Source organism: Borostomias antarcticus, assembly GCF_949987555.1.
Source record: "Borostomias antarcticus genome assembly, chromosome: 16".
In the NCBI taxonomy this organism is placed as follows: Eukaryota; Metazoa; Chordata; class Actinopteri; order Stomiiformes; family Stomiidae; genus Borostomias; species Borostomias antarcticus.
Genome location: NC_140249.1, coordinates 8,451,476 through 8,467,254, shown reverse-complemented (window position 1 = coordinate 8,467,254; position 15,779 = coordinate 8,451,476). Strand labels below are relative to the sequence as shown.

At 48.5% G+C, this 15,779-nt stretch overlaps 1 protein-coding gene across 2 annotated transcripts in view; it reads right to left on the bottom strand.

Moving 5' to 3' along the window:
• pdss2 (prenyl (decaprenyl) diphosphate synthase, subunit 2) overlaps positions 1-15,779 on the bottom strand; it is a 45,330-nt gene that overhangs the window by 28,305 nt on the left and 1,246 nt on the right. For both annotated transcript variants that reach the window (XM_084450858.1, XM_084450857.1), the window contains exon 2: positions 4,504-4,638. In XM_084450858.1, coding sequence (XP_084306984.1) covers positions 4,504-4,638 — 135 coding nt within the window. The remainder of the gene's footprint in view (positions 1-4,503; positions 4,639-15,779) is intronic.

Below are 15,779 nucleotides of genomic sequence, written 5' to 3'. Positions count from 1 at the left end.
CTTTTTGCTGAGGCTCCACTGGGCACACCTCGACCGGGCATGTGTGTGTGCCAGCCATGCCCAAGAAAAGAGCCATTCAAACACCCAGAGGACATCCAGGCCAAACACCCAGAGGACATCCAGGCCAAACACCCAGAGAGGACATCCAGGCCAAACACCCAGGGGACATCTAGGCCAAATACCCAGAGGACATCCAGGCCAAACACCCAGAGAGGACATCCAGGCCAAACACCCAGGGGACATCCAGGCCAAACAGCCAGAGGACATCCAGGCCAAACACCCAGAGAGGACATCCAGGCCAAACAGCCAGAGGACATCCAGGCCAAACACCCAGAGGACATCCAGGCCAAACACCCAGGGGACATCCAGGCCAAACAGCCAGAGGATGCCCGCAATGAGCCTCCCATGACATTCTGTGTTCTGGGTTCATCTGTAAGGATGTGTGTGTGTGTGCGCGTGTGTGTGCGTGTGTGCGTGCGTGCACACATGTAAGAAGGTTTAGCATTAATGTGCATGATTTGTAGATAAAAGTGCAACGTCATGATTTGTACTGTAGATGACCTGTTTGTGTATTTGATCCTGATATACAAATCCTTAAGCCTGATATCTAATCCTTGATCCTGATATCTAATCCTTGTTGTTCACTTGATCCCCAGAGATTCCCATGATGATGAACAGGTGTATTTATGGGAGCGGGTGTGGATGAACCCACAGGGGGGTGGATAGCATTACCTGTCATGAGCGTTTGATTTCACCATTTATTTCCAGCCATGACCAGATGGGGTGAAAGCAGGGTTTAGATGGAGATGGTTCTACTAGCTCACCCACTCACTTCCTCTCCCAGACTGATACACACATGATGAGTCATGTTAAATACTATGTTTTTTTGTTGTCGTTTTCAAGTAAACAATATGAGTGTTCATCATCATCATCATCTTCATCCGCTTATCCAGGGTCGGGTCGCGGAGGCAGCAGCTCCAGCAGGGAGCCCCAGACATCCCTTTCCCTAGCAGCATCAACCAGCTCTGCCTGGGGAATCTTTAGCCGCTCACAGGCCAGTGCGGAGATGTAGTCCCGCCACCTGGTCCTGGGTCTACCCCGCGGCCTCCTCCCAGCCGGACACGCCTGGAACACCTCCCTAGGGAGGCGCCCAGGAGGCATCCTCACTAGATGCCCGAACCACCTCAACTGGCTCCTTTCGACGCAAAGGAGCAGCGGCTCTACTCAGAGTCTCTCCCGGATGACTGAACTTCTCACCCGATCTCTCAGGGAGACCCCAGCCACCCTCCGGAGAAAACTCATTTCGGCCGCTTGTATCCGTGATCTCGTTCTTTCGGTCATGACCCATCCTTCATGACCATAGGTGAGGGTGGGGACGAAGATAGACCGGTAGATCGAGAGCTTTGCCTTTTGGCTCAGCTCTCTTTTCGTCACAACAGTGCGGTATAGCGACTGCAGAACCGCACCAGCTGCTCCGATTCTCCGGCCAAACTCCCTCTCCATGGTTCCCTCACTCGTGAACAAGACCCCCAGATACTTGAACTCCTTCACTTGGGGTAGGGACTCATTTCCTACTCGGAGCGGACAGGCCACCGGTTTCCTGCTGAGAACCATGGCCTCAGATTTAGAAGTGCTTATTCTCATCCCAGCCGCTTCACACTCAGTTGCGAACCTATCCAGAGAGTGCTGGAGGTCGCAGGCAGCTGATGCCATCAGGACCACATCATCTGCAAAAAGCAGTGACGTGATCCCCAGCTCACCGAACTGCAAACCCACCTCCCCCCGGCTACGCCTCGATATCCTGTCCATGAAAATCACAAACAGGATTGGTGACAAAGCGCAGCCCTGGCGGAGGCCAACACCCACCGGAAAGGCAGACGACTTACTGCCGAGGACCCGGACACAGCTCTCGCTCTGGGTGTACAGGGATTGGATGGCCCTAAGTAGGGACCCCCTCACCCCATACTCCCGCATAACTCTCCACAAGACCTCTCGGGGGACCCGGTCGTAAGCCTTCTCCAAGTCCACAAAACACATGTAGACAGGTTGGGCAAACTCCCAAGCCCCCTCCAAGATCCTTGCGAGAGTGAAGAGCTGGTCGGTAGTTCCACGACCAGGACGAAATCCGCATTGTTCCTCTTCGATCTGAGGTTCGACTATCGGCCGGACCCTCCTTTCCAGCACCTTGGAGTAAACTTTCCCTGGGAGGCTGAGTAATGTGATGCCTCTATAATTCGCACACACCCTCTGGTCCCCTTTTTTGAATATTGGGACCACCACCCCAGTCTGCCACTCCTTCGGCACTGACCCAGACTTCCACGCAGTGTTACAGAGGCGTGTCAACCAAGACAGCCCCTCTACACCCAGCGCCTTCAGCATTTCTGGACGGATCTCATCAGTCCCTGGGGCTCTGCCACTGTGGAGTTGTTTGACTACCTCAGTGACCTCCTCCAAGGACATTGACGACCCCCCATCATCTTCCGGCTCTGCCTCGATCGTAGAGGGTGGATTAGTCGGGTTCAGGAGTTCCTCAAAGTGCTCCTTCCAACGCTCAACAACCTCCTCAGTTGAGGTCAGCAGTGTCCCCTCCTTGCTGTATACAGCTTGGATGGTCCCCCGCTTTCCCTTCCTGAGGTGTCTGATGGTCTTCCAGAAACACTTTGGTGCCGACCGAAAGTCCTTCTCCATGGTTTCTCCGAACTCCTCCCACACCCGCTGCTTTGCCTTGGTCACGGCCAAAGCCGCAGCCCTCCGGGCCAGTCGATACCCTGCAACTGTTTCTGGGGTCTCCCGGGCTAACATAACCCGGAAGGCCTCCTTCTTCAGTCGGACGGCTTCCCTCACCACCGCTGTCCACCACGGTGTCCGAGGGTTACCGCCCCTTGAGGTACCTATGGCCCTCAGGCCACAGCTCCCAGCCGCAGCTTCAGCAATGGAGGCTTTGAACACCGACCACTCATGCTCGATGTCCCCAACCTCCACAGGGATGCCTGAGAAACTCCGCCGGAGGTGGCAATTGAAATCTCTCCGGACAGGCTCTTCCTCCAGACGTTCCCAGTTCACCCTCACTACACGCTTGGGTTTTCCAGGTCTGTCCAGAAGTTTCCCCCGCCATCGAAACCAGCTCACCACCAGATGGTGATCAGTGGACAGCTCTGCCCCTCTCTTTACCCGAGTGTCCAAAACGCATGGCCTCAGATCAGATGATACGATAACGAAATCGATCATCGACCTTCGGCCTAAGGTGTTCTGATGCCAGGTGTACTTGTGGGCATCCTTGTGTTCGAACATGGTGTTTGTTATGGACAAACCGTGACTAGCACAGAAGTCCAACAACAGAACACCACTCGGGTTCAGATCGTGGTGGCCATGCCTCCCAATCACGCCCCTCCAAGTTTCTCCATCATTGCCTACGTGTGCATTGAAGTCCCCCAGTAGGACACTGGAGTCCCCTGCAGGAGCCCCCAAAAGGACTCCACTCAGGGTCTGCAGGAAGGCTGAGTACTCTGAACTGCTGTTCGGTGCATAAGCACAAACCACAGTCAGAGTCCCCCCCCCCACAGTCCTAAGGCGCAGGGAGGCGACCCTCTCGTCCACTGGGGTGAACTCCAGCACAGAGGCGCTCAGCTGGGGGCTAGCTAGTATAGCCACACCTGCCTTACGCCTCATACCGTGAGCAACTCCGGAGAAGAACAGGGTCCAACCCCTATCCAGGAGTTTGGTTCCGGCGCCGGTGCTGTGCGTAGAGGTTAGCCCCACCAGGTGTAATTGGTATCGCTCCACCTCCCTCACAAGCTCCGGCTCCTTCCCCCCCAGCGAGGTCACGTTCCATGTCCCCAGAGCCACCTAGTTGGCAGCGCACCCGACCCCGACAATTTCTCCCGCGGGTGGTGGGTCCACGGGACGATGGAGGAGGAGATGGTGCTTCCACGTAATATGAGTGTTGTAATATTGATTTAGTCAACTGCAGTAGTGATACTCAGGACCAGCACTAACACATGAGGGCTCGCTGGGCCCACGGACCAGTAGGGTCCACTCCTCTAAACATCTCCAGCAGATACTGGACAGATCCCTGCTGAGATACTGGACAGATCCCTGCTGAGATACTGGACAGATCCCTGCTGAGATACTGGACAGATCCCTGCTGAGATACTGGACAGATCCCTGCTGAGATACTGGACAGATCCCTGCTGAGATACTGGACAGATCCCTGCTGAGATACTGGACAGATCCCTGCTGAGATACTGGACAGATCCCTGCTGCAGGTCTGAAACCTGCCCTGTCTGCTATTCCTCTGTTACACCATAGAAGTCAAAGAAGCAATCTTCTTTGCTTGATCCCAATTGCCTGACAATTGGGCTCAATTCGTGAATCATTTTGGATGGATATAAATGTTCTATCTGACCAGGTCCAAGCCTACCTAGGGACAATTCCTAGCCAGAGACTTTGCAGTGCTTACCTGGGGTAGATCCCGCTGACCATGTCTGTGTTTGCAGTGCTTACCTGGGGTAGATCCCGCTGACCATGTCCTGGGGGAGGAGGGCTGAGGCCGTGGGACAGGGGCCAGCTGCTTTAGACAGGAGCAGCACCACCAGCCCTCGCATCTGAAGGTTGTTCCTGCTGTCATATACAAAGCCCCTGGAGAGAGAGAGGGGGGGGGGGGCAGAGAGAGAGAGAGAGAGAGAGAGGGGGGGGGGGGGGCAGAGAGAGAGAGAGAGGGGGGGGGGGCAGAGAGAGAGATAGAGAGAGGGGGGGGGGGGCAGAGAGAGAGATAGAGAGAGAGGGGGGGGGGGGGGAGAGAGAGAGATGAGATCAGGGTTTGTCCCTGGAAGTTGCCATTGGAAAGACCACTTCCTACAGTATTTGTCTTATGTCAATTGATCGCAATTAATTGCATTATTATTGTAGTCTACCTCACTTTTTGGATTTTGATTGTGCCTTTTAATGCCCTAGTGATATCTTTTTACTGTTTTTATTGTGTGTTGTGTTTTACTGTATGTTGTTCATGTGCTAAAACAAGGGAATTTCCCCTTTTGGGAATTATTAAAGTATTCTATCTATCGAATCAAAAATAGAGCATGGTTAAACCCTACAAAACCAATGATCAGATACTACACCATTACTAGAGGGCCTCATGATCAGATACTACACCATTACTAGAGGGCCTCATGATCAGATACTACACCATTACTAGAGGGCCTCATGATCAGATACTACACCATTACTAGAGGGCCTCATGATCAGATAATACACCATTACTAGAGGGCCTCATGATCAGACTACACCATTACTAGAGGGCCTCATGATCAGATACTACACCATTACTAGAGGGCCTCATGATCAGACTACACCATTACTAGAGGGCCTCATGATCAGATACTACACCATTACTAGAGGGCCTCATGATCAGACTACACCATTACTAGAGGGCCTCATGATCAGATACTACACCATTACGAGAGAGCCTCATGCGGAACATCCCACCCCTCTTCCACCATTAACAGTGTGGCCAGAATCTCTCTGATAATGCTGGGAGTTAATGGTGATCTGGAAAGGCAGTCCTGTTCATGAGAGTATTGACCTCAGTCTATGAGTCACTCCCATGAAGCAGCAATTAGACATTTTATTTAGCTGGAGTAAATGTATGAGAGGAATAAAGACATGTTTGAGATGCCCCAGAGAAAGAGAGAGAGAGAGAGAGAGAGAGAGAGAGAGAGAGACGGGGGGAACAGAGAGAGGGAGAGAGCGAGAGAGAGGGAACAGAGAGAGAGAGAGAGAGAGAGAGAGGGAGGGAGAGAGAGAGAACAGAGAGAGAGAGAGAAGGAACAGAGAGAGAGGGGGAGAGAGAGAGAGAGAGAGAGAGAGAGAGAGAGAGAGAGAGAGAGAGAAGGAACAGAGAGAGAAGGAACAGAGAGAGAGGGAGAGAGAGAGAGAACAGAGAGAGGGAACAGAGAGAGAGGCGCTCTCACACAACCTTATTAGCATAGTGTCTCACGTCTCACTCAACTTCTGTGCATTTTGAGCAATGGAACAGGAACTGCAAAATTATTCATCTGTAGCTTGTCAAGTGGTATTTGGAAAATTAAACTGTAATAAAAGATAATTTGGGGCGGCTGTGGCTCAGGAGGTAGAGCGGGTTGTCCAATGAACGTAGGGTCGGCGGTTCGAATCCTGCCTACATGTCAAAGTGTCTTTGGGCAAGACACTACCAGACCATGTAATTTGCTGATTGTGTAATTTGTGATGTGTATCTGTAACTGATCTGTAATTGAGCCCAACGGAACGAGCAGCAACATTTCACTATGACAGCACACTATACGTTTACATGTGACCAATAAACACACTCTAGCTGCGTTTCCATTACACTTTTTCGCAAAATAAAAGCGATATTTCTAAAGTTTCGACAAAGTACAATTGCGACTTGCAGGTGTTTCCATTGAAAGGTGTTTTGCGCAAGAGCCGTAATTCTCGTAGTCTAGTCTCACGACGCCACACAATTCACGCAAAGCGCAACCAGGAAGTAAACCATGGATGTATTAAGTAAACAAACCGTTGTAATATCTGAACTTTATTTGAGCTTTCCCCTCGGCTCCGCTCTTAAACAGCACGCGTTTCTCGTATCGTTGCTTTAGGGTCTTCACTTGCTCCGGAGGCATATCGCGTTATTTTTTGAAGCAAGCAAATCACGTGACCCCTTACCTCTTCTTCTCCTGCCTAAATTCGAAAAAAGTGTTTCCATTACGCTTTTGCGATATACTTCTATATCGAAACTTCTGAAAAACCACCTCATGAGAGCGTAAAAACGTTTTATCGAAATTTGAGAGTTTTTTTTTTAATTTAGGTGTTTCCATTACCAATTTTTTATTGCGATATTTAGGTTTTGAGCAATTCTAGGTTTAATGGAAACGCGACTTCTGACACTGAACCCCAGATTGGTCCCAATGAGAATGGGTGAATGAGGCCATTATAAAGCACTTTGGATAAAAGACAATAAGTGCAGTCCATTTACCATTCTATATAAAACACACCCAAAGCACATATCATGACCACATTTAGACACAGTCCAACCCGACGAGTGTGGTTATTGACAGGAGGAAGGTGATGCGTGGAGGTCTGGTGCTCACACACACAGGCGGACAGGATGCTGCACAAATTAAAATCCATAATTAACAGCCCAGCTCAAACATGTTGAATCTCCCATTTAAAATGTGGTCATATTGATCAGCTGTGGCACGACATCAAGGTATTTGGCACAGGGCCCCCCCATGAGCAAACGCACACACACTCGCACACACACGCACACACACACACACACACACACACACACACACACACACAGTCTTGTTGGTCCCGGGTGCTGTAGGAGATGAAATGGTGGCGTCCCTGGGGAGCGGTTAGACAGAGCGCCTCTCATCCCGTCCCTCAGGAGCCCCTCGCAGCCATGAATCACGCTCTCGTTAGCGGCTCGGTCCCCTCCCCCTCCGCTGAGGCCCAGACACAGCAGCCCCACAACACTCCAGCCTCCTCCCCCTCCGCTGAGGCCCAGACACAGCAGCCCCACAACACTCCAGCCTCCTCCCCCTCCGCTGAGGCCCAGACACAGCAGCCCCACAACACTCCAGCCTCCTCCCCTCCTCCTCCCCCTCCCCCTCAACACACCTCCTCCACCCCCTCAACACACCACCACCCCCCCTCCCCCTCAACACACCTCCCCCCCTCCCCCTCAACACACCTCCTCCACGCCTCCCCCTCAACACACCTCCCCCCCCCCCTCAACACACCACCACCCTCCTCCTCCCCTCCCCCTCAACACACCACCACCCTCCTCCACCTCCCCCTCAACACACCACCACCCTCCTCCTCCCACCCTCCCCCTCAACACACCACCACCCTCCTCCTCCCCTCCCCCTCTACACACCACCACCCTCCTCCTCCCCCTCCCCCCCTCTACATACCACCACCCTCCTCCTCCTCCCCTCCCCCTCAACACACCACCACCCTCCCCCCCCCCTCAACACACCACCACCCTCCTCCTCCCCCTCAACACACCACCACCCTCCTCCTCCTCTCCCCCTCAACACACCACCACCCTCCTCCTCCCCCTCCCCCCCAACTACATACCACCACCCTCCTCCTCCTCCCCCCCCCCTTAACACACCACCACCCTCCCCCCCCCCTCAACACACCACCACCCTCCTCCTCCCCCTCAACACACCACCACCCTCCTCCTCCCCCCCTCCCCCTCAACACACCACCACCCTCCTCCTCCCCCTCCCCCCCCGCAAGACCCCACCAGCCACCAGCCTCCTCCCCCCCCCCCCCCCCCCCGGGGGGCGTGGAGGAGACGGACTGACGGGGAGCCACAGAAAGAGAGAGAGCAAACAGGAGAGAGAGAGAGAGAGAGAGAGAGAGAGAGAGAGAGAGAAGCAGCTCAGAAAGTGAGCGTGAAATTGGGAGGTGAGGAGGAGACAGGGAGCAGAGGACAGGAGAGGTGGTAAGTACCAGAGATAAGCAGTAAGCCTGTTTTAAGCCTTCCATCACTGGACCCAAACCAAACGCATCACACACACACACAGAAAGGCCCGTGTTGTTCCTCTCTCAGAATGCGCCCGCCGGGCGAGGAGAGAGCGTGAAGCCGTCTGAATTTGGAAATGACTGGTGAGGAATTTACAATAAATATCAATTCAATGATGATTTCCACTAAAAGTGTATCAATGTCATCAATCAATCAGTGTAATGTTTCTTTCTTGAAACAAAGAAGCTTGGGTTCTGGTGCAACACTTCTAGTTTATTGTGACACTGGGCAGAGGTTCACATCTCAAGTTGCAGTCTAGGCATTCCCAGGTGAACGCTGATTAGCCGGTAAATATACACAACCATGTCATCACTGTTACGGCCACTAGGTAGTGCCATATGGAAAGTGCACGCATTAATAGTCATAATAATAATAATATAATAATAAATCAGCATTTAACTGACTTTCCAAAAGGCTCTTCGGACTGCAGGCTGAGTTCAGGATAGTGAGTAGGATTTCTCCTGTTTCTACTCACCACTCCAACAGGATGTGGATAAATAGGTTTCATGTACTGTAACTACAGTATTATCCCACCAGGTGTGAGACAGCTTTATCATGGGGTTATCATCACTCGGCTGCTTTAGATAGGCATGAAAACAGAGTAGAGGTATACTGTAGCTTAGCCTGAAAAGAAGTTTCTATAGACAACAATTTAAAACAAGCGTGAAGACGTGGCCTGTCTGCGGCCTGAAGATGGCACATGATTAATATTTGTGCCAGTCTCCACTCTACCATGCATCAATCAGTCATGAGCACCCTCTCGCAAAGGGGCGTGGCCTAATGAACGCGGGCTGAGAGACGCTCCACATTCAGAACCCCGTCTGAGGACAGTCTCCTACTGGGCTGAGATCAGTCGGGTTGCAGAATATCACACTGGTACACCGTCGATGGATACCCTTCAAAAGTGTGTTTGGTTGTTCCATTTTTAAGTCGTTTATGATCACAACTGGGGGCGCGGGTGTGTCACTGTTTTCAGAGGGGAGGCCCACATTGATGGAGTTTGGGAACCCATGGTCTATGACATAATTAAAATAATACATTCAGCTCAGTAGAGAAAATAATCATACTGTAGCTCTGCATTGTAAAATGTAATGGTAAACAAACAATAACAGAAATGTAAAAAAAAAAAAATCTGAGGGGTCACGTGGCCCCTCAAGTTCTATAGGCATTTTGTAGTAAGTTGTTACATATTGCCTCGGTTATTACAGAATGCGGTTGTTGGACTTTTTTATGAAGAGAATGTAATAATTTGGTGCATTAGGTAATACACCACCAAAATTGATGTGTTAATTAGAATTGTCAGACTTTTTTCGATAATCTAAGTAGCCTATGCTATTTTAAATACAAATTAATACTTAATTTTGACCAATGAAACATCCTACTATTTTTTTTATATATAAATTAATCCCTAGTTATGATTCATGCTGGGATGCTTAAAATCAATGTTGTTCTGGTATTAGTTCTTTCTTTCTAATAAATACATACATTTTGGTGGTTTATTACCTAATGCACCAAATTATTAAATTTTCTTCATAAAAAAGTGCAACAACCGCATTCTGTAATAACCGAGGCAATATGTAACAACTTATTACAAAATGCGGCATTATTACATAATGATGTGAAAATGTATTACATTATTACATAATGGACAATTATTACATAATGCGGCGCTACAAGGTGTCATGGTAAATGGTAAACGTGCCAAATAAACATTTCATCCTGCCATCTCCATGACTCCAGCTCAAATGAAAGGGTGAAGACGTGTATGAAGACGTGTATGGACAGCGTATGTATAGAAACTGTACCCCCCCTGGTTTGTCCTGACCTCAGCTGAAGCGTGGGGCAGGTTGTATCAGACTGAATGGATGTGCCAGGTGTGAACCCTACATGTGGGGCTCCATTACCTCGCTGTTTTAAGTGCACCACTTAAGCATTTCATAGATAAGCTACACTTAAATAAAGTTATCAAGCGCACTACACGGCTTTAGCATGACTGATCTGACAGAAAAAGAGAAGGGGGGGAGTGGACAACGTGGAAGACAATGCCAACAAAATTTGAGTGAATAGTCAAACTATGTCAAGGTCTTCCCTTAAAAGTTCCTTTGCAGTCCCTCTCTCTCTCTGTAACTCCAGACGTTGGGGGAGAGTTAGCTGAGCTGCAGTTTTTAAGAATGAAAGGAAAAGCAGAAACACAAGTCCGCGAGGGTCTGCCTGTCTGCTGGAGAGGATATTTTTATCCGCTCTGTGTCTTGGGCAGAGACACAGAGGGAAATACGAACCAGCCAACCCAAGCTGACAGTGAGGAGTCAGACCGTCAGAGGTCTACTTCACCCCCTGTGCTACAACACCCAAATGGATTGTCATATCAGATTTAGGTGTATAGGTTATTACACCCTTGGGCTACTGTTTCCAACACATTGGTCTGCATGGCGGGATCAGGTTCTGGTGCTCTCTCTCCATCGGTCCCTGTCCCCTTCCCTGGTGAAAAAGCCCTCCATCCCCACTGCAGAGAGATAGCACTAGAGCATCCATCCTCGGTGAATAGAGATGGCACTAGAGCATCCATCCTCAGTGAAGAGAGATGGCACTAGAGCATCCATCCTCAGTGAAGAGAGATGGCACTAGAGCATCCATCCTCGGTGAAGAGAGATGGCACTAGAGCATCCATCCCCACTGAAGAGAGATGACACTAGAGCATCCATCCTCAGTGAAGAGAGATAGCACTAGAGCATCCATCCTCAGTGAAGAGAGATGGCACTAGAGCATCCATCCCCACTGAAGAGAGATGGCACTAGAGCATCCAGCCTCGGTGAAGAGAGATGACACTAGAGCATCCTCACACACAAACCCCTTTCCATGCTGACGGGAAGGACTCATGCTGACCTACTGCAATGAGTACTGTACATCTACATCTATTTTTGAGGGAAATTATGAATACCTAACCAACCAATCCTAACCAAATGTGTATTCATTCCCCTTTATTACCTCCTCCCCAGGGACAGCTGGGCAGAAGGTAATGTTTTCGGTGGCATGTGTTGGTTTATTGGTTGGTTGGTTGGTTGGTTTGTTAGAAAACAGGCGATCAAATTCATACTCTTCTAGATCAACCATTTTGATAAGCGTTTTCTGAACTGTAGCCTAGGGCTTCCTTGTCTGTGAGCTAAAGAGTAGCGTGAGCAGTGAGCAAACTAGCTAGCCTAGCTAAACTAAACAATAGCTACCGTAAGTAGTTCCGCTTCCTGAATCACCTCTGCGGATTGATCTACACATCTACAACGGCGTCAATACAAGTCAATGGATTTCATAAAATGATCAATAAAATCCTACAGGATTCATACTTTGCGCGAATTTGATGTCAGAACACCAACAGACACCAATTACACCCTAGGTGAGCTTCTTGTCTTTGAAATTGAGGGTTTAACATGTTTTTGAATGATTTTTCCACATCCATTGTATGACCAAAACGGTGGTAGAGCAATTATCAACTTTCTCGAAAATGCTAGTTTTGTCAACGTTTTGATCTGAATCATTGTATATGATCACAAGTAAACATGCATTTTCCCTTTACTACTCCTTTAAGAATCTGTAAAATAGGCCTATCTAACAAAGTAATTATATTTCTTAAGAGTTGCACAGCAAAAATAATTTTTCTTTCTACTGTATATCATCCATTACCCCTTTAAAAGATATTCTGCCACCCTAGATGCCTTAAAGGAGAATTCAAGTCTATGATTTTGTAGCCTCTAAACACATGTAATATGTGTCTTGTGTACAATTAACTTAAACCAAACCAGAAAATGTCATTATTTTTAGTAATAAATTCAATAAACTGAATGTGGTGGTTACAGACGCTGTTATTTTGAATGACTCAATTGACCAGCATGCATTGCGTGAAACAGCTATCAGGAGGAGGTGAACAGAGTTCCGGCAGAACAGTGGCAGCCATCATTATCTCTCGAGGGAACATTTGTCACTCAGAACATTTGTCAGACCCTGTATCTAGCTATATTTGCTATTGAAGAAAAACACAGACAATGCCAAAATACTGTGCAATGGAATTAAGGATTTACTTGCACCGGCGGGAGTGAGTTTCCATCGGTTGCCGGAACACCGCAAAAAGTCCAAAGAAGTCAGGTAAATGAAACATCTGTGTGTCGGTTGTCATCTTTAGTGAGTGTGTGTGATCGCATATTTTTAGTTTTGTTGAACTAACTTTATAGGGTAGGCTAGAGCTAGAGGGTTAGCTTGGTGCACTCGAGTCTCCGTCCTTCTAGGCATTTTTTGTTGTCGTAGTCCTTGTTATTTTGCTGCCGGGAATTTGTCAGCGTGTTTCTACACGGCAAATCCCCGGAAATGTAGACTTCGTGAACATGCGTTGTTTACATGGAGCAACTATAGTCAAGGAAAGCACATTTTTCTTGATTGTTTTGTGGGTGTCTCGTTGTTGAGCCTAATGTTGTTCTAGGGTGGAATTCTCCTTTAAAGACATGCCTGCTGCAAAGATACATGAGAGCAAAATTATTGTTTTTCACTGTAAATAAATTATTGCTAAATCGTATTCACCAGTTAGTGAAAGCTACAAGTCAATAAATGACGTTTCTAAGGATAATATTTTCTAAGGAGTTTTGTTTTAAGTGCTTTTTTGGTATAACGCAGGTCTTCCACAATTGTCAATTGTTATCACTTTCTGGTTAGCAATTTTATCATAATGCAACATTATGCAACAATGAAATGTGAGGCAAATGTTGGATCACTATAATTAGGAACCACAGTTTCCACATACCCTTCACTCGATTTGGATGTTCTCTGCTATTCTGGACGGCAAGGGCAGTGACTTGAACATCAAGCGTACTGTCCCTCTCCCTGGTGTGTCTATTCCCAGAGAGCAGTCTGTATGTCTTGTTGTATGCGTATATTCCCAGAGAGCAGTCTGTATGTCTTGTTGTATGCGTATATTCCCAGAGAGCAGTCTGTATGTCTTGTTGTATGCGTATATTCCCAGAGAGCAGTCTGTATGTTTTGTTGTTTGGGCGCATTAAACCCCAATACGAGAGGATTCTGACTGTTGCCTCCTGCCTTCTTCCTTAAAGTTGCACTGAAACGGGCGTTTGAGATCATCCAACTTCCGTAGTTTGACGTATTTCCGACGCAAACAAGCTATGAGGGTGGGACATATGTTTAGAGGAATTTGATTGGAACATTGACAAGTGGACGGGTTTTAAGAACTTTAGACAGATTTGATAGAAGGATAGCGTTGATTGACGGGTGGATGTCGTGAGATTATTGGTCTAAAATCTAAGGTACCTGTTATTCGTCATTGCACGTGACATACTGTTTTCCAGGAAGTAAGAAATTATATACTTTGATATAAGATTACAACAAAAGTAGAATTTTGTAATTTTTTTGGCATACATCGTTGAATAGGTGAACATGACAACACTATGACCAATTATGTGAACCAAAATGGGACAGAATGCTTTGTTCATTTCAGTGCGACTTTAAAATGTTACACTGGAGTCAGAAGTAAAATGGAAACAACTAAACGATGGAGAAACGAGGAATCCTGGCGGGAGCTAGCTAGCTTAGCTAGGGAAAGTGAGTTAGCCGGCTAGCTAGTTTTGTGAAAGGGACTTCGGTGGAACAACGAGGGTGAGGAGGTCGGAGGTGAGCGACGCACAAGAAGAGGGAGCATGCAGCTGGCGGGACGGCGTCAAAAAGACCGAGAGGGTTTCAGGTGAGTCCGTCTGCGTGCTGTGAAGATGGCCGCTGGGGGAGCAGGCGCGAGGACTTCCGCTGCTGCACTGTGGCAGACTCTTCACACCACGACTTTGTGGTAGGGCTGCACAATTAATCGTGAATTAATCGAAAGCGATTATGACATCCGTGATTAACTAATCGCAAAAGCCCACAATTAATGTGATTAATAATTTTGCTTTGAATTGAGTGTGCTAGGACTACACAGACGAATCACAGGCGCTTATGCTGTCTGACCAATCACATGCGTTCCCGCTGAGTGCGCTGTGCGTAGCAATTTCACTGAGAAGACAGATAGCAGTAGGTCAAGACCAGTGTCACAAGAGTACCCGCAGCCGTGAGTAGTGAAAAAATTAGCGAAAACGAGGTCAGTGAGTTAGTAGCAAGAAAGGGATCAACGTCCGTGATTTGGGAGCATTTTGGTTATTATATATTAATATTATATATTAAATATGAATCGCAATTATGAATCGCAATTACCATTTTGAAGCAAATAATCACAATTATTATTTTTTGTCATAATCGTGCAGCCCTACTTTGTGGGCCACCTGGGAAACGGATGAAGAGCCTGGAGAGCCTCGTGTGAAGATGGCGCACCTGTGACAGGGACCACCTGCATCACTGTCAGTGAAGGGGGGGCCCCGCTCTGTCCTAGTGGACCCGGAGTCAACACCTTTTTAGGAGAGGTGACCCATGCTTGTGCCATACACCTCGGACAGGCATGGGCCTGTGTGACTAGCCATGTTTCCATCCACACGTTTTATGCGAATTAAGTTATATCAAATTAAAAATGCCTTATGGAAACAGTAAAATTCGATTAAAAATCATGAAAATCAACAAAAAGTTTGTACTGTCGATCTCATCGGATTTTCTCTTGTTCGATAAAAGTCTTTTGTGATAAATGCTTTATCCGATTTAAAGCTCTAGATGGAAACGCACGTTCACCGGCTTTATTCGCATTCATATTTTTAGCGATCCTCACACAATTCGATTGACAAGTGGATGGAAACATGGCTACTGTCTGCCGTGCGTGGCGACAGGGCGGTGTTCACCGGGACTCTGGCGAGGGGAGACAGACAGGAGCAGGTCACACAGACAGGAGCAGATCACACAGACAGGAGCAGATCACACAGACAGGAGCAGGTCACACAGACAGGAGCAGGTCACACAGACAGATGTGCTCGGATGTGGACGTGCGGGTGTGCTGCTGCAGCCGACGTGGGAGGAGCCAGCAGCCCCGGAGGGGCGCGGCGGGACGCTGGTTTCACCCCTTGGGGGCGAGGGACTCTGAGGTGAGGGGGCAGTGGGACGGGGGTCCTATTGGGCGGTAGGAGGGGGACTGGCCTGGTTTAGTGCATAGCGGCTCTCTGTGTTTCCATCTGTCTCTCTCCCTGGCCAGTCTCTGCCAGACTGTATGTCATGTTGTGTCTGTTCCCAGAAAGCAGTCTGT